The 26,775-nt window shown below is 34.0% G+C and overlaps 1 protein-coding gene across 2 annotated transcripts in view; it reads left to right on the forward strand.

Annotated features, from left to right (window-relative positions):
* Positions 1-244: 244 nt before the first annotated feature.
* Positions 245-26,775, forward strand: part of mafa (MAF bZIP transcription factor a) — a 143,358-nt gene continuing 116,827 nt past the window's right edge. The window contains exons 1-2 of one of the 2 annotated variants that reach the window (XM_088938905.1): positions 247-1,600; positions 16,149-16,217. In XM_088938905.1, the coding sequence (XP_088795031.1) occupies positions 639-1,600; positions 16,149-16,176 (990 nt within the window). In that variant the 5' untranslated portion in view covers positions 247-638 and the 3' untranslated portion in view covers positions 16,177-16,217. Of the gene's footprint in view, positions 3,503-16,148; positions 16,218-26,775 lie in introns of those variants that run through there. The other variant, XM_088938906.1, reaches the window with a different exon arrangement.

The raw sequence follows: 26,775 nt of genomic DNA on the forward strand, positions 1-26,775 counted from the left end.
GAAACGGCATTCTACAACAACAAACCATCTGACCTAAAACTGACACGAAAGAGTTAAAAGTTTGAGTCCCAGCTGACAGTCAGCTGATAGTCCCTGACAGTTGAGAAAAGTTTTGTTTCTACACTATTATGTTAATTAGCTTTCAGATTCAGAGAGCCGATTGGCTCCGAGTCTGAGTCAATTTCCCATTACACCTGACGTCAGGGCAGCTATAAAACTCAGCAATGCTTTTAAACTCATCTGCTGGGTGATCCTTTAAAAAATTCTCCAACAAGCCCGGGGAATATTTTTTCTACAAGACTACAGTTTACCTCTCACTTGCACCCTTCTACCTTCGCCACTTTACAATTTATTTTTGAAGAAGTCATGAACTGTTAAATGGTTGAAATAAGAGGCTGTTGTTACACAGCTATCACATGCAAAGAAAGGAAGAAAGAGAAACACGCACTGCTCTGATGCGTCTGTGCAATAGACTCTGCAAAGGAAAACTATATTTTTTTTAGTCTTTGCTGCAAATTGAAAGCCCTTTTCTTGGTAAAAAAATAAATAAATAAATCAAGCTGGCTCACACTCTTTCAAACCAGAACAGTTTGACAGCTGCTCTTCACCCCCTTTGGAGGACTGTCAACAGCAAAAGGATGGCATCAGAACTGGCAATGAGCAACTCCGACCTGCCCACCAGTCCCCTGGCCATGGAATATGTTAATGACTTCGATCTGATGAAGTTTGAAGTGAAAAAGGAGCCGGTGGAGCCCGATCGCAGCATCAGCCAGTGCAGCCGCCTGATCGCCGGGGGATCCCTGTCTTCCACCCCGATGAGCACGCCTTGCAGCTCGGTACCTCCTTCTCCCAGCTTCTCGGCGCCCAGCCCGGGCTCCGGGAGCGACCAGAAGGCACACTTGGAGGATTTCTACTGGATGACCGGCTACCAACAACAGTTGAACCCGGAGGCTTTGGGTTTCAGCCCCGAAGACGCCGTAGAGGCGCTGATCAACAGCAGTCATCAGCTTCAGAGCTTCGATGGCTATGCTAGAGGGCAGCAGTTTGCCGGCGCAGCCGGATCAGGAGGCACCATGGCCGGGGAAGAGATGGGATCGGCAGCCGCTGTGGTGTCCGCAGTTATCGCGGCAGCCGCAGCCCAGAACGGGGGTCCCCATCACCATCACCACCATCACCACGCCGGGGGACATCACCAAGCACCCGGGGTCGCCTCCAACGTTAACTCAGGAGGAAACCACCAGCACATGCATTTGGAAGACAGGTTTTCGGACGAGCAGCTGGTGACCATGTCAGTGAGGGAGCTCAATAGGCAGCTACGGGGGGTCAGCAAAGAAGAAGTGATCAGGCTTAAACAAAAGAGGAGGACCCTCAAAAACAGAGGCTATGCTCAATCCTGTCGCTACAAGAGGGTCCAGCAAAGGCACGTCCTGGAAGGCGAGAAGACCCAGCTCATGCAGCAAGTTGAACATCTCAAACAAGAGATCTCCAGGCTGGTCCGGGAGAGGGATGCCTACAAGGAAAAATACGAGAAGCTTATCAGCAATGGCTTCAGAGAAAACGGCTCCAGCAGTGACAACCCTTCCTCTCCAGAATTTTTCATGTGAGTCTCAGCATAAAAAACGAAAATCAAGCTTGTCAACCCCTTCATAAAAGTTCTCCATGTGAATTATTTTTTGTATGGGGCTTGCTAGACCAAGAAACAAGTTTGCCAACTTTTTTATTTTCTTTTTTGTCATTTTTTAATTTGATTTTTTATGAGAATTGGGGTTTGCTCAAGCTTGTCAACTTACGTGAGTTTTTTGGGGGCTTGCAATAGAAAGATTGAACTTGTCATCGAGATATGTCCTTCATTTTGGAGCTCGCTCTTTGAAACCTGCCATCAGCTTCGTGTTTATTATAATTATTATTGTTTTTCTTTTGTTTAGCTCATGTGATTTTTTGGCTTGCTGTGTTTTTTTCTAGATCGATCATCGTTGTATTTTTCAAAGCAGTTATGAACTTACAATGTTATATGTATATATACTGTAGTACTGTATCTATATATAACATTGAAGTTCATCAGCTGAGATCTTTTTTGACGTTGTTAAGCTTAGAATCTAAAAAAAAACAATCACCTGCCAAAAACCAACTGCAGCTACCTTCAGTTTTCATGTGAGATTTGGCTTTTTTACCAAACATGAAATGCCAAACATGAAAGACTCTGAGCCTGCCATTTTTACCCCATTCTCATCTCATGCATTATTATGCTTGCTATTTTGTTTTTAGCAACAAAACTGTAACTGTTTTGAAACAAATATTAAAAAGAGACAATATATTAATAAACAACCCTGCATGCTGGACATGTACGGTATTTTTTTCTTCTTTTTTGTGCTTGAAAATGAACTTTCTTGGATGACTTTAACGGCATGGCATTCATAACTTTCTTTTATTGCCTCATCACTTTTTTGAGTTTGCAACAAAAAAGTGCGAGGGACATCCTCTCCCACCCTTCCCATGAAATCGCATCTGCTAATCTAGACTGCTTGATTTTGAGTTGTACGACATCGTCAGACTCTCATTTTTTATACAATTAATGCACTGAAGCATTCCCGTTTGAAGTTGTCAGGCTGGATTCCATGTTATGAGGGGGAAAAAGGACTTCGAAAATTCTAAAAGGAATCAATCCCTCTCTGGGACTAAAACTGTTTATTGCTTAAAGCAGTTTGTTTTATTTAATAATTACCCCCATCCTTATGCATTTGGTAACTCTGGAATGCTATGGGTTCCTAGTACGTAATTTAAGTATATAGTTTTATAATCTGTAAGCCCTAAAGTTAATAAGGTTGTGCTACAGGTTGTTCTTAAAAAGGAATGTTGTAGATAAATTAGGTTTACTTAGATGTAGGTTTTATAAGGTCTGATGCACTAAAATGTCTTTTTCTGTTGTTGATGTAAGGGGGGAGGGGCGGGGGGTTCGAAATTTGTAAAATAAAATGGGATTGTTTTAATACGAAAACAGCTTTTTTTTGCAGCATGTGCTTGCAATTAAACCAAGTTGGATAAATGTAGCCCCTGTAATACCACTGACTGTATTTTTAAACCAAAGTATTAAATCAGGAGGGGACTCCTGCTCACACAACGTAGATTATACATTGAACAATGTATTCTCAAGGAATTGAAGTATTTTGGACTGAATTGCACTAGAATATAACATACAAGCATGTGTTACAAAATGCAGAACTGTTTAGAACGCTAATAAAAATGCAAACAGACATGCAGTTATTTCTGGCAATACTGCAGAATTTTAAATGATGCAATTTTAACAGTTGTATTATTATGCAGAACTAGTTGTTCTTAAACAGAATTGATAATTTCCAAGGCAATAAAATTAATAATTATAATAATCAATAATGTCAGGACATTTATAAACCGTCAGGGATTGATACCCTGCCTGTGCAAAATAGGGGAAGATCCATTCTACAATAAATTAAAATGTCAATTAAAATTCTTTTCTTTTTATATATTTTGCTGTGCAAAATTATTTTATTCTTCCGACATACTAACCATATGTGATGTTCATATATGTGCTTATTTTCATTTTTTTTTCTGGATACAAAACAATTGAAACGATATTTGCAATAAATAAAACATTGCAATTTGGATTTTATCCACTTTTTCAGTCTTCTCAGCATAAAATGTTGTTAACCCTTTATTAATTCAGATATTCTGTTTTATTGCAGTTTAGCATGTTATGAAACAATGAGTACAAATAACAACACACGTACTGTACCTTTATAGTTTACATTGTAATTAGGGGGCAATGCAAAAGTTTAAATTTTATATTGAGATTTGTATTTTTACATTACAAATAACAGTTTATTGCACCAATTAGCCACTCAATATCCAAACTTGATACTCGTAGGTAAAAAGATTCATTTAGATTTTTGTTTAATCTACTTTAAACAAATCACGTATTTGAAAGAAGTAAGAACGTCCGTTAGACTTGTCAGGAAACCGAAAGTCTGCTATGACCAGAATAAAACCGTTTCAAGTTGTTCACTTTAGGTGAATTAATTGTATTTTCCACTGACATATTTAAGCGTGTTCAGTAACTTAGAAGTCAAATAGTGTAATGCCACGTGAAGCCACATAAAGTGCTAACAGTAAATTGTTAGAAGAAAATGAAAAGGCCATCAAATAGCAGAATCCATCTGATATTAACAGAACTTGTAATTTATGTATTATTTAAAAAAACTATATAATGAAATGGCATAATAACAACAACAACAACAACAACAATAATTAGACACACATTATTCTTCGAAGTGGGGGAAGGTACAATTACAGACACCTGGAAAACCTGAGTTTTTTTTTAATTCGAGCCAGTCAAGTCTCGACCAAACGTAACTCGATTGCTGGAGGAAACAGACGGAACAGGTTTCTGTGGCTTCCTCAGGTTCTTCCAGTGTCAGGCGTGAGTTCATGAAACATAAATACATACAGTATCTCTGTACGTAAAAAAACAAAATAATCCCGTGTTTCGTATGGCAGCTATTACTGTTTGTTTTGTGACTGGTATTGCACAACGTTCAAAAGGAATCGTTCATGTCGACTTCATATGGTTAATTATTAATTTCAAAGCAAACTTAAACATTTTGGTGTTTCAAAGTTTTTTTTCTGTAAACTCCACTCTTTGAACCTTAAAAAGTTTAGTATACACGTCATTTATTAACTTGTGCATCAGAAGATTACGTCGACCTAACTAATATGTAGTCAACCGTTTAGTTTAAAGGTAAAGATAAATCTTTACTTTGCCTTTCTTAAATACGACTGTGAAGTGTGCAAAGTCTTAAAATAAAGCTGTGATTGGAAATGGAAAAAAAATGTATAAAATGGTATGCATTGCCTTTATTTCGTAAACAGACATTTTCGATTTGAGTCTGCTTATTTGACGATCATGTGCATAAAGTTTTAAAAATTATTTCCTGAGTAATTTTCCTGCGAAATATTAAAAATAGTAGTCGTGTACTAAATACAATTTAAGGGAATCGATGTGTTAACCGCATTAAATAGTATTGTTTTTGTTTGATCAAAGTGTTATCAAATACACAGTGTCTATTTGTGAATAGTGTATTTGTAATACACCAATGATATTTTGCATCATTGGTGTATTGCATACATTTTAAAATATTATTAGGCCTATTAGTAATTTAGATGTTGTCTTGACAGACTGTATGAAAGATATGTGGGACCGTTTAAACAATATGAAACAATACCTAACACCACGAAGACAATTTCAGTGCAAGATTATAAAACTATAAGAAAGTTAACATCTTAATAATATATTGTTTTTTTTTCAGCGAAAAATCTTTATGCTTTTATCTGACATACTACAGACGTACTGTTACTTCCTGTCCAGTAACTTGAGTGAGATTGAATGAAGAATAAGTGTGCATGGAATTTGAGGGAAAGGTGTAGTGGGCTTTGTTTTGCATGCATACATCGCTGTTTATACAGTATCCTGTGAATTTCACATTTGTATGACAGGTAAGTTTCTAGTCTTTAGAAAAGCGATCATCATAACCGTTCAAAAGACAACTAATCTAAGAGACTAACGAGAAGGCTAGTGTATTACCTAAATGTATAAAAAAATACTTGATTGCCTGATGACTTATTACTGATTACTGTATACAGCAAAATGATCATTAACATGCTGTGGTAACTTTATAGTAGAATAGTTTAGGCAGCTAAAATAAAGTTTATTTAAAAAAATGGTTCATATGATGAAGTGCATCTTTCCATTATATAAAAACAGATATTGACATTTCAAAAAGATGAAGATGATTTCCAAAAGATACTTTGCAAATGAATGAAAATTGGTGCAGTTTTCTATAGAGATGCTCACAAAGTGATGATAAAGATGACCTTGATTGAGATTTTACTTGGTGAATAAGATCCACTTTAAAGTAAAAAAGGACAGATGTTGTATAAGAGTAATTGGTAAACTACAGTATATTCACAAGTACTGTAACTTCTAAATTATCCAAAAATATTGTTCACTTACAAGTTACAAGTACAAGCCCTTCTGGAAAAAATGCTTCAAAGAAAATGATAACATTATTTTCTTTAACATGCTCAAATTATAGAACAAAGATCAATGTATTAACTCTGGTGATTTTGACAAAAAAGATTTTCTACCATGCTATCTAAATGGATGTTTTCATAGCCAAGTGTTTGCTTTAAGGGGACTGTGCAAATGATGATAACGCTGTGCAGTAATAGCTTTTCTTATTAATTGAGATTGTTTTTCTATTTATGAAGATACTGTATTTACAGTTACCAATACTTAAATACAAATTGAGATATTGGACCTACTTTTTTTTTTACTGTCTTCACATAAACCTTTAACATATTTAACAAGATGCAGTGGAGAATAACATGGCAAGTTGAATTTTACATCAAGTGTTCATCATGCATTCACTGTTATTTAGGTTGTACTGGCCATAATTTGTCTAACTACACTACCGGATGCTCATTTTACTTGTGCTTCCTTTAGCTATTGATACATAGAACTGTCCTAAAAGTTCCTCTCCTGATTAGTCCACTCTCATATTGTGTGTACAGTAGTTTGGATATTATACCAGAATGCTTCTTCACATTAATATAGAATGTATAAACACTAGTGGAAATAGCTGTAAAAGCTAAAGGCCAAGAGAAGTTTTATTGTAATCGGTATTCATGCGCAGTATCGTTTTAGTCAAGGTCAAGTGCATTTGTCTCTGGTGTGAGATGACCAGTTCTTGCATTAAGTCCTACCTGCCTGGTCTGGGTATCGTTTTTTTGTCTTGCGTGCACTTAATGCCTGAAAGTGATTTACCTTCAGAATGTTATAATAGATTGCAGCGCAAATGAATTATAGTAAGAGTGGCCAGTGCTTTGGAGTTACTGTTAGGAAAGAAATAAGTTCAGTTGTTACATGAACACCAGGGCAAGCAACATCAATAAAAGTGCAAATTCTAAGGAAAAAAAATTGATGTATTGACCTAGCTTGGACTGCATGGTTAAATTCAACTCTGATCTCAGAGTACATTCAGTATATTTTTTTCAGTGACTGCTGTCGTAGCACTGGTTTAGTTACCAATTTACGCTGAGAGGGAAAATGCCTGAAATAATAGTCCACTTTCTGCAAAATTAAATGATTTTCATTATGATTAATAGCTGAGAAAGGAACTGTTTCTGGTACATAAAAATGATAAATCATTGGTGATATTCTGCAGCTGTGCAAAGAATAGTTTTTAGTATTCATATAACCAACAATTTATGGCATTCATTTCTTAGGTTCATGTAGGAGAAGTAGTTCAATATATTATCTAATTAATTAAAACTATCTTTGAAATAAAGTTGATAAATATTTTTTTTTTCTACAGGAGAGACTATTTGTTGTTGTTTTTTAAAATAACAATGTGATTGCTTCCCCTGCACAAAGATAACTAATGGCTACACATAAATATTCTTACCTCTTTTGTTTGTGATATTATTCAACCAAAACCTTATTTCCATCCATATATTTTTCTAAATATGTTCTTAATATTATGTTTTAATAATAATACTGATCAATTAAGACCATAGTGTAAATCATAATAAAACTTGAAATTACTAGCAGTGCAGGGAATCAGGTTTCTTCTTGTGTATTGAAAGGATTATGTTGTTTGCATTGGATGGCAAAATTTTAAATTTTACCTAAAACTATTCTGGTTCCTAGGTTATTAAGGATGCTGCTTCAGAAATAAACTTGCATTTGACCATCTACAATAATTGTATCACAAATCAACCTCCATCACAAAGTGTCATATAAAGAGAGGGTCATTGAGAGCTCTTCTCGATTTAGCAAAATACAGTGGTTCTATGTTTTGTTTTATATCAATAGAGTACAAAAAGCTATAAGGATAATTAAAAACAGAAGAAAAAAATTCAAGATGTTATATTCATATCATTAAATGAAATATAAATTATATTCAAATTCGCACTTGGACGCGTTATGCATTTTTTAATCTACTTTGAATTACTTATTGTATTTTAGCCCTAATTCTGGAGCAAAATCTCATAGCCATATATCAAAAATGTTAATTCATTTAGAATGTTTTAAAAGAAATTCTGTTGGATCAGTACTATTTTTCTAAACAAAGCTTGTATCCCACCATGTAACAAAAGAGACAATGTAGTAACTTTACAATGTGATTTTTTTCTGTTCCAGCATTTAGAAAGAAAATTATTTCCACGGGGTGAGGGAGTTTTTGCACTATAAATGCTGTACAGTATTTCTTGGAGAAGGGTTTGTTAAAAATCCATTAGGACATCTCTGAGTCCTCCTAATTCTGTGCTAAGGAATTTTACAATGAATAGCAGGCTGAAAGCGGATAACATTAGGAATTGTGATCATATAAAATTGCGTGTCAAGTGTACAGTCAGTCACAAATTCATTAAAACAATCCCTGTCACTGGAGGCCCACATAGTGAGGCAGAGAGACCAGATTAATTTCCTGTGTAAAATAACCAGACTTGAGAAATCCTAATGCAAATGACAAATCAATTGCAGGAAACAAAATTTTGTATTTGCAATTCAAACTTAAAAACACTAGTTGTTTCCAGTACATAATTACCAACTGCACGGTGCTGTCATTTGTATTAGTCAATCAAGTGAATCTTTTTTTAAAAGAAATTACTGTAGGTATTGTGGTAATTCCTTTTTTGTTAAGAAATGATAGTCCTTTCATAAAAATCATGTACTGTTATAATTTTCTTTCTGAATTACTAAAAAGACAACAAAACAAATCCTACTCACTGGGGTGATGATAAGGTTTAAAATAAAACGTTGCTCTGTTTCAATGTTGTACGTTTTTTGGAGGTCAATAATGGTAAATAGTGTTTAAATACATATTGACCTCTGCATCTTCAGCATTTGTAATATTTTTAATATAGTGTATACAGTATTTCTGGTTAGCATGTCGGTGGTTTGCATTGTTATACTAATTTGTCCTTTTACAGGGACTACCGTACAGGTAGCCCACAGGAAAATTAAATTTTGTTTGCCATTATCCGTGCATTCTCATACTAATTATATAAATTATCTTTTTAAGTTAAAATTAAGTTGGAAGTTTTTTATTCAGTGAAATATCCATGCTGAACAGTACCTGATTGTTCAGAAAGCATGCCATTGCCGAAGAACGTCCACCTTGAGTTCAATTCTAAAACACGAAGATTCATTGCAAAACATGAATTGTTCATGGGAACAAGTAATAGGTTTATTCCATTGTGCACACCTGAAGAAGGCTCCACGGCCAAAATGTTGTGTTCTCTTTCTTCTCTTTTTTTTCCAGCGTGGAATAAACCTATTACTTGTTCCTTTGCAGCCTACGCATGCTGACGCAGCTGCCCACATGAATTGTTCATACTGTACATGATAACAAATCATGAAAATGTACATGATAAAAAAAGTAAAAGAGTGAAAAGATAAGGATGAATTTGTTTTATTGGGAAACACCCCTTTCTTTAACAGTAAATATTCCAAGCTTGTTTCAAATACATAGTTATAAAAACACACTTTGTGTTTATTACAGTGTTATCCTTAAGAGGCTTTATTTCATGTTCATACTGATAATGAGGTGAGTGATGCACTGAAATGTAATTGTATATGCCTGAAGTATACTGAAAGCAAAGTTATGGTGAATTAAATTTATTTAAGACTGTTTCCCCCAGTTATTAACAGAATGTTTTAAATAATATCTCATATAGTGTGTAATAATATCTTACTGAATTTACATTGAAGCTCATAGGAAAGTCAGTGTAGCAAAGGACATATCATGTTTAAAGATTATTTTATTTTTAATTACAGTGATTTATTACAATGACGTTTATCAATAAAACTGTCTTAAATATGTTTCACCATGCTGCCTTTACCCCCTTTTTAATAACTGCTTGGGAAAGTAATATCTTAATGTAAAATGCAGAATGTATCCAAAAATAAAAATAAAAATCATGAAGCAACACTTTTTTTACACATATACAGTAGCTCTGGGTAAAGCATTAGATGAGGGTTAGTAATTCTTCAGTAGGTACATGAAAACTGGAAATTGAAGACATCAGTATTACTAAAAACATTGAGTGCAGTATGTTTCTTCTTTCTTTAAGAAGTACCACAAAAAAGTAGAAATTATGTATACGCTCAATTGTCCTCTGTTTAAAAAGGGTTAAACTATCTTTCGTTTCAGGTCAGGAAGAAATTATTTGAATCACTTTTACATTCACAGTATTTGCATCTTACGGATAAACATTAACATTCAAAATGATTTAAATCAAGTAAGTTTATGTTCTTCTGTAGTTCGTCTATCATTTCACAGCAACATTGCTGTTTCCCCTGAGTTTGGCGTAGCTCAGTAAAACTGAGTTATGTGGCATTTATTTGAAAACCCAATAATTTAACCCCCCGGCTGACTGTGCAGATGCAGTATTTTCTACAGAATGGTGCTGATTCTCCCATCATTCAAAGAACCAGTTAGCAACCCTATTCAAAAACACTATTTTATAAATACTGGGGCACTTGTGCTGTAGAGCCGAATGTTCATATCAACAATGTAATATTTCTGTATTTATTAGTATACGAGCTAAGTGTCTGATGTATTTCTAGTCCTTTAATAATATTTGAAAAATCAGATTTTGCTCATCAATTCACCTGTATTTACTAGAAAATACACTATTATTTAATATTGAATAATGTAAAAGGAATAGGAACTTAGACTAATTTAATTTTGTTTTTATTTGGATGAGTGGGATTCACAGAAGTTTGAGGGACCGTTGAAAGTGAAAAATATCTGTTGGGTTGGCTTTTATATTCTAATGTATATTATTATGCTGTTTCATTTCGATAAAGGTAGCAGTTGTATAAAAATACAGTAAAGGAGGTGAATTGTCTGAAGTCCAGCTGTGCACTAGCAATTTAACAGGAAAAACTAAGTCTACATTTAAAACAACAAGGTGTAAATAAAGGGCAATAGATCATGCTACCAGCATAATATTTAGTAAACTGATTAATTGGAATGATTTTGCTCAATTTCAGTTGATCAAGTCAGATTTTATTTGTAGGCAATAAAGTATGATTTCTGAGTTAGTAAATTGTACATAAACAAACATGCATGTTTGTTCCCTGGATATGTCAGGAGTTCACAAATGGCCACATTGTAACCACATTTAAATGAAGGTAGAGATGTGATTTAATATTTCTAAACTGCGAAATTCTCCCTTTTGGTGACTCTGTTCCCAGTCAACCAGTCAAAGAAGCATTGATCTCTCAAGGAAGGTGACCCAAACAAATTCTGCAGTGGTTTTGTTCTAGAAAGAGTTATGACCTTTTAGAGTGATTCCTCAATCACTTCCTATATTATCAGTGCATAAAAATAAGTCTGGTTCTCTTGTAAATATCAGACCCTGTAGGTTTTTGGTCGTGTCGGTATTTTGCAATACAGGAATGTTTTCTTTTTTGTCTTCCATCCAATTATCTGTAAGTTGAAATCCAACAGCTCCTTCAGTTTTTTTTAAATCAATAGTAAATTGATTTGTATATTTGTTTTTTCTCCTCCTTTTGTGACATATTGCAATATTTTATAGGCCTTACTAATCCATTAAAGTATATTACTGTTTAGGCTTTATTTGGGTCCGTCCGTCCTCTGCCTCCAGGATTAGCTGTTGTTTAAACAATAATACAGTATTACTAAAACTGCTGAATTTTGTGGTGCTCTATTCAAGCCAAGTTACGCATCTTGTTTATGCAGAACATTAACGTTACTATCTTCACTCACAACAGAAGGAGCTAGATGTGGTACTGCTGGTACTTAGTGTGTTCTCACACTGCACCTTCTGGACCATTTCTATGAACAAAATGGACAGTTTAAGGCCAGTATAATTTCCTAATATGCAGTAGAATAATGGCAAGTGATTTAATCTTTTGAAACTGACAAATTGTTTCTGTCAGGTAAACTTTCCATCTGCTGGCAACACTGCCTTGCTATAAAAAGCTGCTGTACCTTAAAAAAGTAGCTGTACCTTTCAGTGTTGGCCTAGTTATTTTTTGACAACTATGTACACATTGCGTTAATCTTTATGTGGAAAATAAAGTCACCTATCTGTTATTATTTTAAATGCAGAATACAAAAGGTAAAGAGTAATGAAGCGACAGCCTATGACAAACCAGAAGAACAACCTACAGTACATGACCAAACTCACATCCCGATGAAATATCACCCAATATCTAGATGTTTACACACATCGACACACACACTCCCAAAACAAGAATCGTTTTCGGCATCAGGGATATTCGATTCCGGATACTCATCAGCAGAATTATAAATATCTTTTCAAATTATTTTTCTTTCAGAATGCCATGATATCTTTATAGACTTACAGGTCAGAGTCCATTTTTCCCTTCTCCTTTAAATCAGATTAAGGAAAATATGAATTGCCTACATTGTTGCTTAAAGAATAGATCTTGGTATTTCAGATTATTTGCTTTATTTTTTATACTTGGAGGAACTTGGGGCATGTAACACTTAGTATTAGTTTAAATAGGTCCGTCTGGTTTTAGCCAGTTACAGTATGGTCTCTCAATGGTAACATTTTAAAGATGTAGCTCATAAAGAAGTCCAGAGTGTTAAACTTTTTATACAGTTCTTGTTGAGCAAATAGACAAAAACAGATGGACAGAATGAGAAACAGGTTTGATAGAAATGTTTCAGATGTGTTGGTTTAGAATTGAATGGGAGAGGGCCCTGCAGTATCTTATTTCTTTTACTTTCGCTTTATACATGTGTGACTGATGCTGGTTTTGGTTTCTTTTTTAATAGAATTTCATTACATGCATTCATAATGAGGTGCTCAAAAATCAAATAATGATTTTCGATGATCCTACTTATAATACACCTATTGCATGGTTTCGTTTTGGAAACCACAGTACACTGAACAGAAGAAATCATACAACAAAATGAAAAAAACAAAGACCTCACATAAAGAATTGCCTTTTCCATTTTGGTTTTGTTTAGACATTTTGTGGATTATTAGTGTTAAAGGGATGATCTGTGTACTTTATTTACCCTTTCTGTGGATTTGTAAAACAATGTGGTTACCTCAACACTTTCATCAGCCATCTCAATCCCAATATACTATAACAGTGGCCAATAAACAATGAAAATTTTACTTGATTAAAATAATTGATTTGAAATGTTTAATTTGTTTTATGTTTCCAAATTGAAAATATTGTTTTTATTTGGTGATTTACAAAATGCATGCTCATTACCTCACTATTTTGAATCTATCTGTAAAATATATTTCCATGCATGTACTGTTGCACTATTTATCCATTCTGGTCCACTATTTGATAAACTAAAGTAGTTTAATGCAGCATTCAGACATAAAGGTTTCTAGAATGTTTGTGTAATCAGCTTATAATTATATACTGGAACAATAATGCTTTTATTAGAATAATTTTATTTCTATTAAATCGGTTAATACAAGACACAAGGAATTACACGTGCAGAATGGCTCAGTGAACAAAATATGAAACTAAGATGGGATTTATGGAGGACTACGTTTTTTAAAAGAATCCAACATCCTTGTAAAGGTTTAATCTTATTTAATTTTAAAGAACACAAATACATGTTTGGTTATATTACCTTTGAATTTTACATATTCATCTTAAATCTGTCTTCTAGTTAAACTTTAATCATAATACAGAGAATACTACAAAATACGACTCCGAAGAGAAAGCTTGGTGTTCAAAAATGTTGTATTTACAACACTGTATTTTACAGATAAATAGGTCTTTTTAAGGTGTATTCTTGTGTACCCTTCAAGTAGAGTCTTTAATTTCTCTAAATTTCTCAGTCATAGCAATGAGTAGATGAAGCCTCAACAGTGGAGGCCTAGTATTCTATAGATTGGTATTGTTGTGTTACTGCTGCAGTTGTTTGCCTTTGTCTGACTGTGGATGGACGAGTTATACCCCTCTTAACAGCATTGACCAATGTGTAAAACTGAGACAGTAGAAGTTAAGTGTTAAAGGCTAGCAGAAGGTACACAGTTTCTTGCAGATGAACAGGCTGCAGAACTGCACATGAGTAATATCAGTACTTTGTAAATAGCTTTCACTAATGCAGTGACTAGGTAGGAAAACCAAAGATGAAAAAGAAGTGCCTTTTCTTAACAGAAGAATCAAATCTGTGAAATGTGCTAATTTATTTTTATGCTCAGATTTGTCAGTTATGCCAGCCTGGAAGTTGATGCAGAATATCATAGAAACCTAGAATTCTACAGTGTTGTACCATGTTCTTTTTTTTTCAAATATTTTATTTTGCAGCAGAAGAGATTAATAAAATATAAAGTACAACAAAGACACGTTTGGCATTTTCACCTGTAATGATTTAACATTCACACTTGAGCATTGCAGTTCCTACTGATATTGCAGTGTCTGTAAATAATGCCTGTTGAAAGTCAAAGGTTAGATTGGATCCACTTGTGACTTTTGTCTGTCTGCACTTTTTCAATTGTCTTTTAGGTATGCTTTTAGCTTGTTAAATTAAACTGATCAATTCCATGTCATGGTATAAAAGTAGCAGAAAAAATTCCAGGTGCAATAAAGAGTCCATGCTTCTACCAATTCTTATACTGTAGCTATACTTTTTAAAATGGAAAGAAAGTCCCTTGAGAGAAAACCAATGCAACTGGAATAAAGCAATGTTAGCGACTTTACAGATCAATTCAGAAAACAAATCACCTGAAGCTGAAAACAGAACCATTTACCTTACACATAAAAATATAGATTGCTTGTAGTTACTACAATAGATGTAATAACTGGTAATAGACCTGAATATTCAGAATGTGTTTTTGCAGAAACGAGTTGAAATTTTTTTTTTTGCTGTGATGAGATCTGTTCAACAAAAATGTTTTCTCAAAATGTGATGTTTATACATTAGAGTTTAACATGGGTGAATGTGTAAACCTGTCACAATTTTTAATTGAAATGAGTAATAATTAAACAACAATAGAAGCATTTTTATATGGGAGAAGATGGCACAGTATGTCATGTCAGAGGTTTTTTTGAATATCCAAAAACACTCTGCGCTGGCAATGACTTTGTTATATTCTCTTGTGATTTTCACTGCTAAGAGCCTTTGAAAGTAATTTCAACTAAAAAAGCCACCCGCCCTATCCTTGCAATTCAATATTGAACTGTTATGTTCAGAACTTAAATGTGTGTGATGTTAATGATTAACTTAAATATAATCTTTCTAACATTATTATACGATTTTATCTATAATTTGTATAGTGTCCGGGCAGAATAAAATGAGTACCTAAATCAAATATGCAGTATATTTATCAAAGGGACACCTTGGCTGGCTCATTAAATATCTCAGATCAGTCTAATGAAGGAGCAACTGTGTTTCAGAGTGTATCCACACATGTAGTGAGCAAGTTCTGCCAGGGGGGTAAATTGGGCAATAAAGACAATTGGTCAATTGATCTGTTCTCTACTATTCACAATAAATAAAATGTGCGGTGAGGCCATGTCTTTTCCACTCAATTTACACACCAGACACCGCTTGCCAACTTGAAAATATATCCAGATTGTGAAACGCAAACACTTACATATATTATTTATATGTGTATATACATAATGTTAGGAATAAGTTGTTACATTTATAAATATGTATTTATATATTGTGTGTCTATAGTTAACATGAACATGGAAAAAGAACATTTGTGTGCATGTAAGTTAAATTGTTTGTGAATAGTACACATACTGTGCACATATAATTGTGCGCATTGAATCGGCTAAAACTGGTGTCTTCACCCGGTACATGTAAATGTACTCTTAAAATAGGGCATTAATCAATATTTTATATTGTGCCATTTTTATGGAATCTTGACTATTGCAAGCAAAATGTATTTATGTTCATATTTGTTGTTCCAAATACTAACAAGCATTCAATATTATTATTTTTTTGTTTTCAATTTTCATAACATATAAATCATCTTTGTGTGTATAGATGTATATACAGTATAAATATATGCAACCTGATGTTAGTTTGTTTTTTGATTCTACCCTTTATTATCTACCATGTCAGGTCGTCAAGAAAATTTCTACATCTGTGATAGAGAAATATGACCGTGTGCCCTTGGCCTTGAAGTCTGAGGTAAATTTATACATTTTTCAGTGCATTAATAAACCATTGATTGCATTACATAGATCCTTTGGCATTATAATTAAATCAGACTTTGAGCTGAGAGATTGTTTAGAGTGGACAGATTTTTGCTTTATGTTATTTGTGTGGCATAACAGAAAAAAATTTACTCTTGGGATTCACTTATCATAATAGTTCTTAAGCATTAGAAGGCATTTTTATTCTAACAAAAGGGAAAAGAAATGTATAGAGGTTCTATCGAAAGAATGTTGAAAACTGCTTTTGCAATTGTTGTTTTAACATCATATTAGCTTGAGCAGTTAACCAGATCAAGAAATGGTACTGTGCTTTTATGTTTATCTTATTCCAGTTATAGCTAGAGTGAACAGTTTATTATATTATACATATTTTATTATTAATTTAATACTTAAAAAAACTCAACTCTGTAGGTCTGTCTGTTAAGTACTGCTGAAATAATTTGCCTACTTTATCTTGTCTGCCTATGAGCTGAGCCATTTTAGTGGAATGAAGCAATAATTTGTGCTACTTGTTATCATAAATTACAATATATATAAGTTTATACTCTTAGTGTGCTATTAGTAAGCTGTCGTATATTCTCTTTATTATTATTGATGACAAACTGCTTTTTATTTAGAAAATTTAAATACATTTATAAATGTTTTAAATAAACATTCCTAGATTTCTGTTTAGTATCACATCATATTTTCTGACCAGTAGGTAATGTTGCTTCAGTAATGTACAGCTATTTTGAAAAACACTGTTATTCTTTTCTGATAGAGCACCACAGTGCAAATTAATCTTTCCTCTTGGAGCTACTTCATTACTTATTTTCTATGCAGGAAATGGAAATACATTTTGCTTGTTTTGAAAGCATTTCAAAATCCTAATTTTAAAGGTAGATTATTTCCATCCCTAAAATGCAATGCATACACCTCTAAGCAGGTGAAATGAAATGAAAATTTCCAAAAGAAATAAATAGAGCAAAATAAAACAATATAATAGCTGCGTTTGAACATGGCGTAACTTCATAAACTCCAGTTTTGTTGAGTTAATGGCTTCTGTTTGGGTTTTACACAAACGCATTTGCACTTGTGCAGTGAACAGCAGCCTAGTTGCAGATGAGAAGAGGCCATCTGGCTCAACTTGTTTGGTTGTTTAAGAGCTAAGTGAAGCTAAACTTTAGATCAGACGCACATATGGTCTGAGTTTAGGCCACAAACACTTGGATGAGAAGCCTGTTCCAGGTACCAGGTACCTTTACACAAATCTTTTCATGTTCTCTGTTCAAAATTCCTTTAGTTTACAGAAGGGTCCCTACAGTATGTCCTTGTTTTACTACTGAATCTAAAAGTTCCCCCGTTTGATCCTATTTAAAACCTATGAATTGTACAGACTTGGATCAGATATCCCCCTCCTTAGTTCTAAAACTTCCCAAGTTATTCAGTATCAAAATCCATGTCGGCTACTTTTTAAAATGTCACTTTTGAAGTATTATTTCAATATAACTAACTGTTGCTTCCATAACTTTGCTAGCAACATAAGGAAGACAGATCTGTCTGTTGTTTCCTTGTTCAGCTCTGTAACTCTTTATGAATTGGTGTTACAGTATATCTGTTGTTTTCCACTCTGTGGGTACCACTCCCATTCTTAGTGGTAATTATAATATCGTAGCTAGGGGTCTAACATAACAACCCTCATTTCCTTATGAATGGGAAACTTCCCAAACTGCCTGGACCTCTAGGTTCAAAGAAAGCTTCTACCCCACAGCCATAAGACTCCTAAACTCCACTCTTAAACCTTACCCCCACTTACACCCTTCTGTTTTTGCACCAAACTCAAAATACTGCCTAACTTGAATTTTGCACGTTGATGCTATCTGAATGCTGCTTAAAATTATAGCTACTACCATGTTCTGGTCTCCAACAATTTGTGTCATTTTCTAAGTGAATGTTATGACATCTTTAATGTCATTATATGTCACTTGTCATGTACTCTGGTACTGTACTGAACATATGACAATAAACTCAAACTTGAATCACCAGGTCCCTGTATGTATTAGTTTTTGACTGTCCTAGTCTCTGTAGAACCATAGTGTCAGTTAAATTAAAATAACCAATACTGAGGAATGTTTATTCTGTGATGTGAAGCAAGTTATCAATGTCTTCTACTATAAAACTGTTTGTGTAATATTCAGCATCTCTGTCCAATATATTTTTATTGCCTGATATGATCAATCTTGTAATATATCGTAAAGTGTTTGCTCATGTTATTACAGCTCTTTTAATGTTATAGTATTAAAAATGCTTTGCATTTTTTTTGCCTTAGATGAAATGTTAATTTCTGTCTCTTTTTTTTTAAATCAAAACTAAAGTCTGCTTTAGCTGCACCTGTAATGTTTTTGAATATTTGCAATTTTTATGTGTTCTGCAGAGTTTTATCTTACTTCTGATTTTTTTCTCCATAATCCATCATCGTCTGATAGAGTTGTGTGAAACGCGTGGCCCATGGGCTGGGTCCATTTTGCCAAGTTCATTTGTTTGGCATGTAAATTAGATGCTCCAGAGCCTCGGCCGGGATCCAGTTCATGCCCTTTCTAGGCCTGCATGGTGGTGTTGCTGTAACAGTCTCCAAACATGTGAGCCCTGAGATACTGTCCCCATCTCTGTCCAATCATAGTAACCCTGTTTGATGTTGTTGTAGATCAAGTTTGACATGGCCATGTCTTTACAGGAAAATGGTACAAAAGAAATTGATACAACAGACTTTCTTTAAATTCAAATTCAAATCTGTAAGAGCTGCTTTTCACTTACAATTACATTTGCTGAGTGATGCTGAACACTCAGAGCCTGTATCACTTGCAAATGTTGCCAGTTTATAAACACACACCCACCCGTCCACTTACTAAGGTAATTTTTTCCTCAATAACTATTCAGTTTTGACTGAATTGTCAAAACCAAAACATGATTGTATTAGTGGTAATTAGGAACAAGTAATAGGTTTATTCCATGCTGAAAAAAAGAAGAAAGAAAACACAACGTTTCGGCCATGGAGCCTTCTTTAGGTGTCAATTAGTGGTAATTAGCCATTGTAACATGGTGCCATAGTCAACAAAATATAATAAAACGAGTAGAATGTGCAGCCAAGTTCATGATAATGCAAATGTCTTTCCATCCCTCACCTTTTACAGTTCTTTCAATTACTTCAAGTTGTACAGCCAGGGAAAAAAAATCCTGTGTTTTTTGTTTTACTCTCTTTCCTCTTGTAACACCTGAAGTACCTGCAACAGTTACTGACATTATCTTAAAAATAAGGTGGAAATCCCAACATAAAAATCATAAAGCATGATCTTAAGGGAAACGTCTTCCTCATAGTGAAAACAGTTTTGTACAATGAAAAATTACTATTAAAATACACACAGGGGAAATTTGTAAACTTCATATAGCAAGGTGTGGGTCTGTATAGTTGTACATTTATTTCTCCTAGTTATTAAACAATATTCTCTTCAAAAGAACAGAAATTTACATTGTGTACAACAATCACAACTGTGCTCTTTTATAGAATTATATTTAAAAATGCTAAAAATGTCCCATACTCTGAAGACAATGATTATGTTTGATATGTTGATTTGCTCTAATAAAGTCGCAATCACTGTTAATTTTGTTTTACAGAGAGGAATGTCCCTTTTTAAAATAAACACAGGAGTGCAAAACACTAAAAATAATACTATGTACAGTAACTGATTTGTGCCTGATTCTTCAGTACTTTATCATATATATAGCCTGCTTGAAGTACATAGAAATACAAAAGATAAATCATCATACATCAATGAGTTTGACACTCTTAATCTAAAATATATTTTCCTAGAACTGGTTTCAAAATTTTTTTAGGGTGGATTTAAATAAGTAACCATTAATTATAGCAACTCTACCAATTTCAGAATCTGTTTTTTATCGCAACATTCCAATGTATAATAGCAAAAGACGAACCAGCAAATAAGAGGTTCTAGTTGAACACCAGTGGATTCTGTATTTGCTATTTTGTAGGTTGTGATATAGATTTCAATTATACCACCCCGTCTATCTTGCCATTCTATTCATGCTCATCATCGTTCCTTACCAGAACTTTGTATATTCCTATAATGTTAAAGTTTCTAGCATTCCTTATACCTCTTTTTCAGAACCATAAGTAATTAAGAATGGGTATCTTTTAAAAAGTTTTTTTTTTAGTGTTGCCTAGGACTTTTCTGATCTCACCAGAAGTGGCGTGTTGTTAGCTCCCTGCATCGCAGTTCACTAGTTTAAATTTTCCTCAATTACTACGCATGGCATTTCTCCAAAACATTGGTTTCCTTCTGGATCAAGTACAACAAGTCCTGCTCGTCTCACTTATTCTAGAAGAACCAATGCCTCATAACCCTAAGCCCCCTTTTTTTCTGCACCAGTATTTTAAACACGTTAAATCGTATTTCTTCTGGCTTCCCTGAGCTTCCATGTGTCACCAACAGAATTCCTAAGAAGATCACGGTAGACATGTTGCTTTGAAGTTTGCAAGCTAAATCTTTTTACAATTTTTCCACTGAATGCACTTTATTTTCCATTGACTTTACAATAAATACTGATTAAGAGGCTAAACCTTTTTCCTCTTAAGATTTGATTTAGATACTAGTTTTAGATTTAACTACAGTAGTTCTTAATTCTACTCAGTTTGGAATGCTCTATTTGTAATTTACCTCTCACCATTTCCCACAAGTAAGGAAGGAAAACTATTGAAATCCATATGCATGGTTTCTGTATTTCACATACAGTACAACAACATTTTCAAGAAGTGAGCTGCATATTATACTTACTCCCTAAGGGGCACTGAGCCGGTATTTGCATGCTGGATTTTACACTGGAATATCCCAGACCCAATATACTGTACACCTGAATCTGTTACTTTTTATGAAGCAATTTACCAAAAAGTATCCCTTAAAACAATGATCAAATAAAATAATGGAAGAGAAAATTCAAACTATTTTTCTTGAACTTAGAATAATCGTGAATTGGAACAAACATTTTTTATAAACTTGCAATAGAATTTAATTCCAGTATTTTTGGTTAAATGCATACATCAAGATATTCATATCTTTTGACATTTCTAGTCTATTTTACCAAAAAGTGCCAAAAATCATTGTTATACGAGAACAATTTAATATAATAAAGTTTTGTTTTTTTACATTATATAGTTCTAACTTAATAAAATAACACTCATGTCGAAAAATATATATGGATAATTTGATTGAAATATTTTTGGGTACTCTGTTTTAAAATGGGCTGCATCAAAAATTATACATTTTTTTCAGGCAGCACTAGAGAATTAACGGGTAGAGTAATTTCACCTTACCCTGAGGGTACTCCGTTATGGTAATTTTTAAAAAGCCTTGATGAGACTTTTAAAATGATCTAATGCATCTTTACAGAGTAAGGCATATACAGTATATGAGCCCTGCCAATAATATATCAACCATGCCAGCTCCCACAGGTCTTCAGTGGTGCTATTTGGATTTAGTGTAACAAATTGTAAAGAATGGGCTTTATAAAGTTTAATAATGACAAGTGACAAAACATAAACAACATACTAAATTCTATGCTTCACTGGGATTTAGTGAAGTGCTGTAATTTATTATTGTGTTTCTTTAAATATTCTGGCTCAAATTAATGTTTTTCAAGTGCAGAAGACTTATGTAATACAGTATTTAACTGTCCTGTGTTCGTATTTCTGTTGAATGCATTGTTCTACACTATTGGTTGGATTCATTTTCCACAATCTATGGTATGTGAAATAATTACCTGCATCAGAGGGTAAAGAGGGAATATAAATACACATGAAAACATGCACAGAGGACCCAGAATAACAACATGCAGTAGAACCCTTGTGAATGTAGCACAGACTCTGGTTAATTTCCATCTGAAAAGGTTCTTAGGGGTCTTTTTCATTTTAGCAGCTGCTACTAGAGCCATTTGGGATAGTTACATTCCTTTTTTTTACACAATCTCCTGCCGTATTTAGCTGAATATTTCAGGGGAAAGGAAGTTAAATACTCTAGTTGCACTCTAAATGAGGATTCAGCAAGACTGTAGTTTGGTCTAATGAGTGGCTTTTGCAGGTGCCACTTCCTAGAGCCGGAGTGCACTCAGTGACCATGTGGTCAGACAGTGCCACATCCCCATGCTTTATGTTTCTTTTGTATTATTATACCAGTCAGCCCTGGTTAGGACAGATTTCAGTTGCATTAGCCTATGACCTTCTCCACTAGAGCCCTGCGCCTTAAGTGCTGAAATGCTTGGGTTTGAAAACACAGCTGCTTTGCATCAGGAGTAACAAAAAAGGGAAATAACTTTTTCCCTTGTTTTAAAGCTTTTCAAAGATCTTGTTTTGTTTTTCTTACTTGAATCGGAAACAGCTGTTGTCTATTACTTTGCACCCAATTTGCCCAATTGTTGATGGAAGAAAATCTGTTAAATTAATACAAGACACTGACTAAAATATATCAGCATTTGATTTTACTAAATGGGGCATCTGATTTTCTTTTCTAATTCTCAATTCCTTTGGGATCCAAAACCGCAAAACAGGGGTAAACTAATTGCTTAAACCCAACCATGCTAACATTGGTTTAGATATGCCAAAAGCCCAGTACTGCAAGGTGATCTAAATATTTAATCTTACTATTTTTGTCCGTCTCTACTGCACTAAAATAGGTGTCTTTCTTTTAATTTATACACAATTTACTAAAGTTAAACTTGTAAACAGAAGAAAATACGATTGAGGAAGACAATGACAGATCCAGTGATATACAGTACAACATAATGAAACAGCTTCATAAATTTTCATTATTCTTAATTGAATTACTTCATTACTTAGACAAACTAACAGAAATATGTTAGGAATGAATATATGGACTTCGAAAATCTTTGACATTTTTGTTCTATTGTGATCTAACTTGCATATGATATGCCTTTTGACAGTGATGAACAGTCCTATCACGTACAGTACCTTACCATATACTGTGTACTCTGTGAAATGATTGAAGGGGAAAATGCAACGCATCTGATTTTGTCTCACTGCCCTTGTGGGAAACTATGTCCTAAACTTGCCCTGTGCAGTCCACATTGGTTTAGCCTGGGTTTCAATATTTCATCTTATGTTTCTACAGGGACAGACATCAAATTTCACCTATAGACATGACTGACAGACAGGCGGGGAGGGGGAGGAAGGGTGAACAAGGCTATTGGTACAGACAGAGAGGCTGGGAATCTGGAAGCCAGAACTGACCTTTTTTTCTCTTAAGATCGAACACTTGAATTTATTTAAAGGCTTTGGTCAATGAGATGTAACAGAAGCAGTGTTAGAGTATATTAAACACTGCATACTTAGGCAGCAACTGCCAGCCATCCTGCTCTACATGTGAAATACAATTCTTAAATGAAGCGTCGGTATGTCCACCTTTATGCATTTTTAAGTAAAATGCTACAAGAGATGGCAATGAAAGAAGTCAGGAGTCCAGGCAAGTAGGACATATTCCTACAAGCTGTACTTAAGTCTTGTGTCTAGCATTTACCATTACATTTAAATCAGAAACAGTTAAGGTTTAAAATATTGTCATTTGCAAATATAAATGAGCCCTTTTAATATACTGTATGGTACATGAAAGACAATCTTGCATATTTATGTGAGTCTACTACCTGGCCCTCCAAAGGTACTGGGGCAGCAAAATCAAATATGTTATTTTTGCTTGGCAGTCAAGCACTTTATATTTGTGGTCATAAATATACATTTTAGTTTTGGTAATCCCTTGTTTATTAGAACAGTAACAACATACTTTGTGTTCAACCTTTAGGTTCAAACCTAAGATTTAAAGTGACCATAAGTACTGGAACATTTACCTTAAGTAAATTCCAGGGTGTAAAAGTCAGGACTCCTGAGAGTAGTAGACTTTTGTATGAAATACATTTTCCTCTAATTTTTTAACTGTAAAAACAGTATTTTATATGTTTTTTATAAGTTTGTCTTCCTCCTACCTAGGAACCAGTCTACTTGCAGGTTATACAGTATTTGATCAACAATCAGAGGACAATAAACTTTGCAGATTTACGGCAGCAAGACAAGAAGTACTTCTGGATACTTTGAACATACATATAAATTGTTGTTGCTATGTTTTGTTCTTAAGACAAAAGCATATAAGGACAAGCCAATACACTTTTCCAACATTAATAGCTTTAGTACAGTTATTGTATATACCTGTTAATTCCTAGGGAAAAGCATGAAAAAGGCACTACTCTTGTTGGCACTGCTCAGTTGTAAGTTTTCAAGTTTTAGAGTATTTTAATGCTTGCCACTCTTAAGGTAGTAAATAAATGCTACTAGAAGAAGAGCAAAAAATAGCAACTTGAGCTGGTAAAATCTCAAGGATTATCGGTATCCATCATTGTTGTTAAGCCTTTCAGCTCCAATACTTACTGAAATGGATTCTATTTGAGTAGACAGGAAGTCCACCTTTTAGATACAGAGAAAATCGATGGTTAGATATTTAATATTGTCGATCTTTTTCATGTAGGTGCACAATTAAAAAAATACACATCCTTCAATAACCCATGCATAGCTGTAATATTAAAAGAATAGTGGAAAGTAGATGATATGGTATACAACATATTGCCCTGCATTCTATCCTAAATATGGAAAAACTGTGATCCGATAAGCCATTTACTGTATATTTAAGCTCTGGAAAGAAAAAAAAGCATCAATCAACTAAACATTTGGTGAGGAATACAGTAACTACAGTATTACATTCTAAAAAAGTTCATGAAAATATGGTCTTCCTACCAGGTCCTTTCTGCAATATTTCAAGGTAAGGGAATGACAAAATTAGAATCTACTCAGCTATGTTTCAGTGATCTCCCTATCTGAAGCACTGATGGAGAGTTCAAGAAAAAAAATGTTACATCTAGAATATCTAAATTATTTTTCACTCACAAAAAGAGATCAGTTTACCCAAGGAAAAGTGGATAATGATCTTGGATATAACCCTGAACTTAAGTCATCAAAATCAATTCGTGCAAACACCTTTAAGACATTGGCAACACTAAAATCCAATTAATTCAATACAGAGTACTCCATAGAACACATCAAACCAGAAAAAGATTATTTACAATGGGCCTTACTGACTCAGAAATCTGTCAACATTGCACAAACAGTGTCAGGCAGCTGTATTCGGGCTTTATGGCATTGTCCTCCGATCTATCAATTCTCATCTCTTATCTTTTGCTGCACCATCTCATTATCTCCAGATCTCAGCTTAATTGGAGACCTCTCATCTATGGGCTCCACCTTCCTATACCCTCAGCTACTTCTTCTGTCTCTTTTACTTGAAATAAAAAGTTAGACTGTTCAACTGGGACATATAGGAAAAATACGTTCATGTTTTCTTTGAAAAGCTCACAGCAGCGCTATAGGATAAGGCAACAGAATTTTAAGAACTTTGAAAACTTTTTATATTATTTACAGACTCACACAAATAAAACAACTGGAACCTCAAATTTTATTTTGATCTCATATGGAGACATTGACAACATATGATGTGGAGACCACAGCTCATAACAACACTCTGTGTAAAGGCAGCTTTTCTGATGCCTTACAAAACAAATAACAGCATACATCCTAATCAAGCCTCATTTTAATTCAGTTTACCCTTTCTTCCCTTTCTCCTTTGTCTTGCCTCTCATTTCCTTAACTAACTAGTTCTTCCTATTTTTATTTTACATTTTAGTTGTTACTACAGATGTTTTTTATTAACGTATTTCCATGCTAGTGTATTCATTGTCTACCTTTATACTATTGAATAAGCTTAATATTTTTTTCTTGAGTTGGAATAAATGCCCGGGTTGTTATTCTGGGAGTATTCTACTTTTCAGTCACAATCTATTCTTCTCAGGTAACCTTCATGGATGATAGAAATCAAAGATATGTTAGGGTTATATTTAGTGTAAGGGAAATGATAAATTCAAAATACATTTTGTCACCATGAGGTTCAAACTATAAATACCCATTTACAACAGTGCACTATTTACATAAATTAAATTAACCATTCTAGTTGAAGACACAGTGGCAAGTGGCATTCTGTTCATTCACTTAATTAACAGTAGGATGATTGCCACTTTCTTAAAAGGACAACTTGTGCTTTTAGGCTGATTCTGAGGCTGCAGAAACAGAAATAACAAAGACACACTGAGGTATGCCTTCTCATTAAGAGCTTTCTTCAAGCTGCATTTTTGTGTGTGTAAAGGAGTGAGTAAATTAATGAAATGCATTCCTTCAAATGAAATAGTCCTGCAAAGACTTAATCAAACAAGGACACATCCCATCAGAATTTTGCATGCCCTTCATTTTGTACTGGGTATTGTACCTATAACTGTAAGTTTTATGAACCATAGAACTAATAATTCTATATGACAGCTTTGATATCTGCAATAGAATGTACAGTACTTTGGACCCTTGTTTTAATAGGGAAATAAAA

The sequence above is a fragment of the Atractosteus spatula genome, chromosome 21, assembly GCF_055471065.1.
Source record: "Atractosteus spatula isolate fAtrSpa1 chromosome 21, fAtrSpa1.hap1, whole genome shotgun sequence".
NCBI classification, from domain to species: Eukaryota; Metazoa; Chordata; class Actinopteri; order Semionotiformes; family Lepisosteidae; genus Atractosteus; species Atractosteus spatula.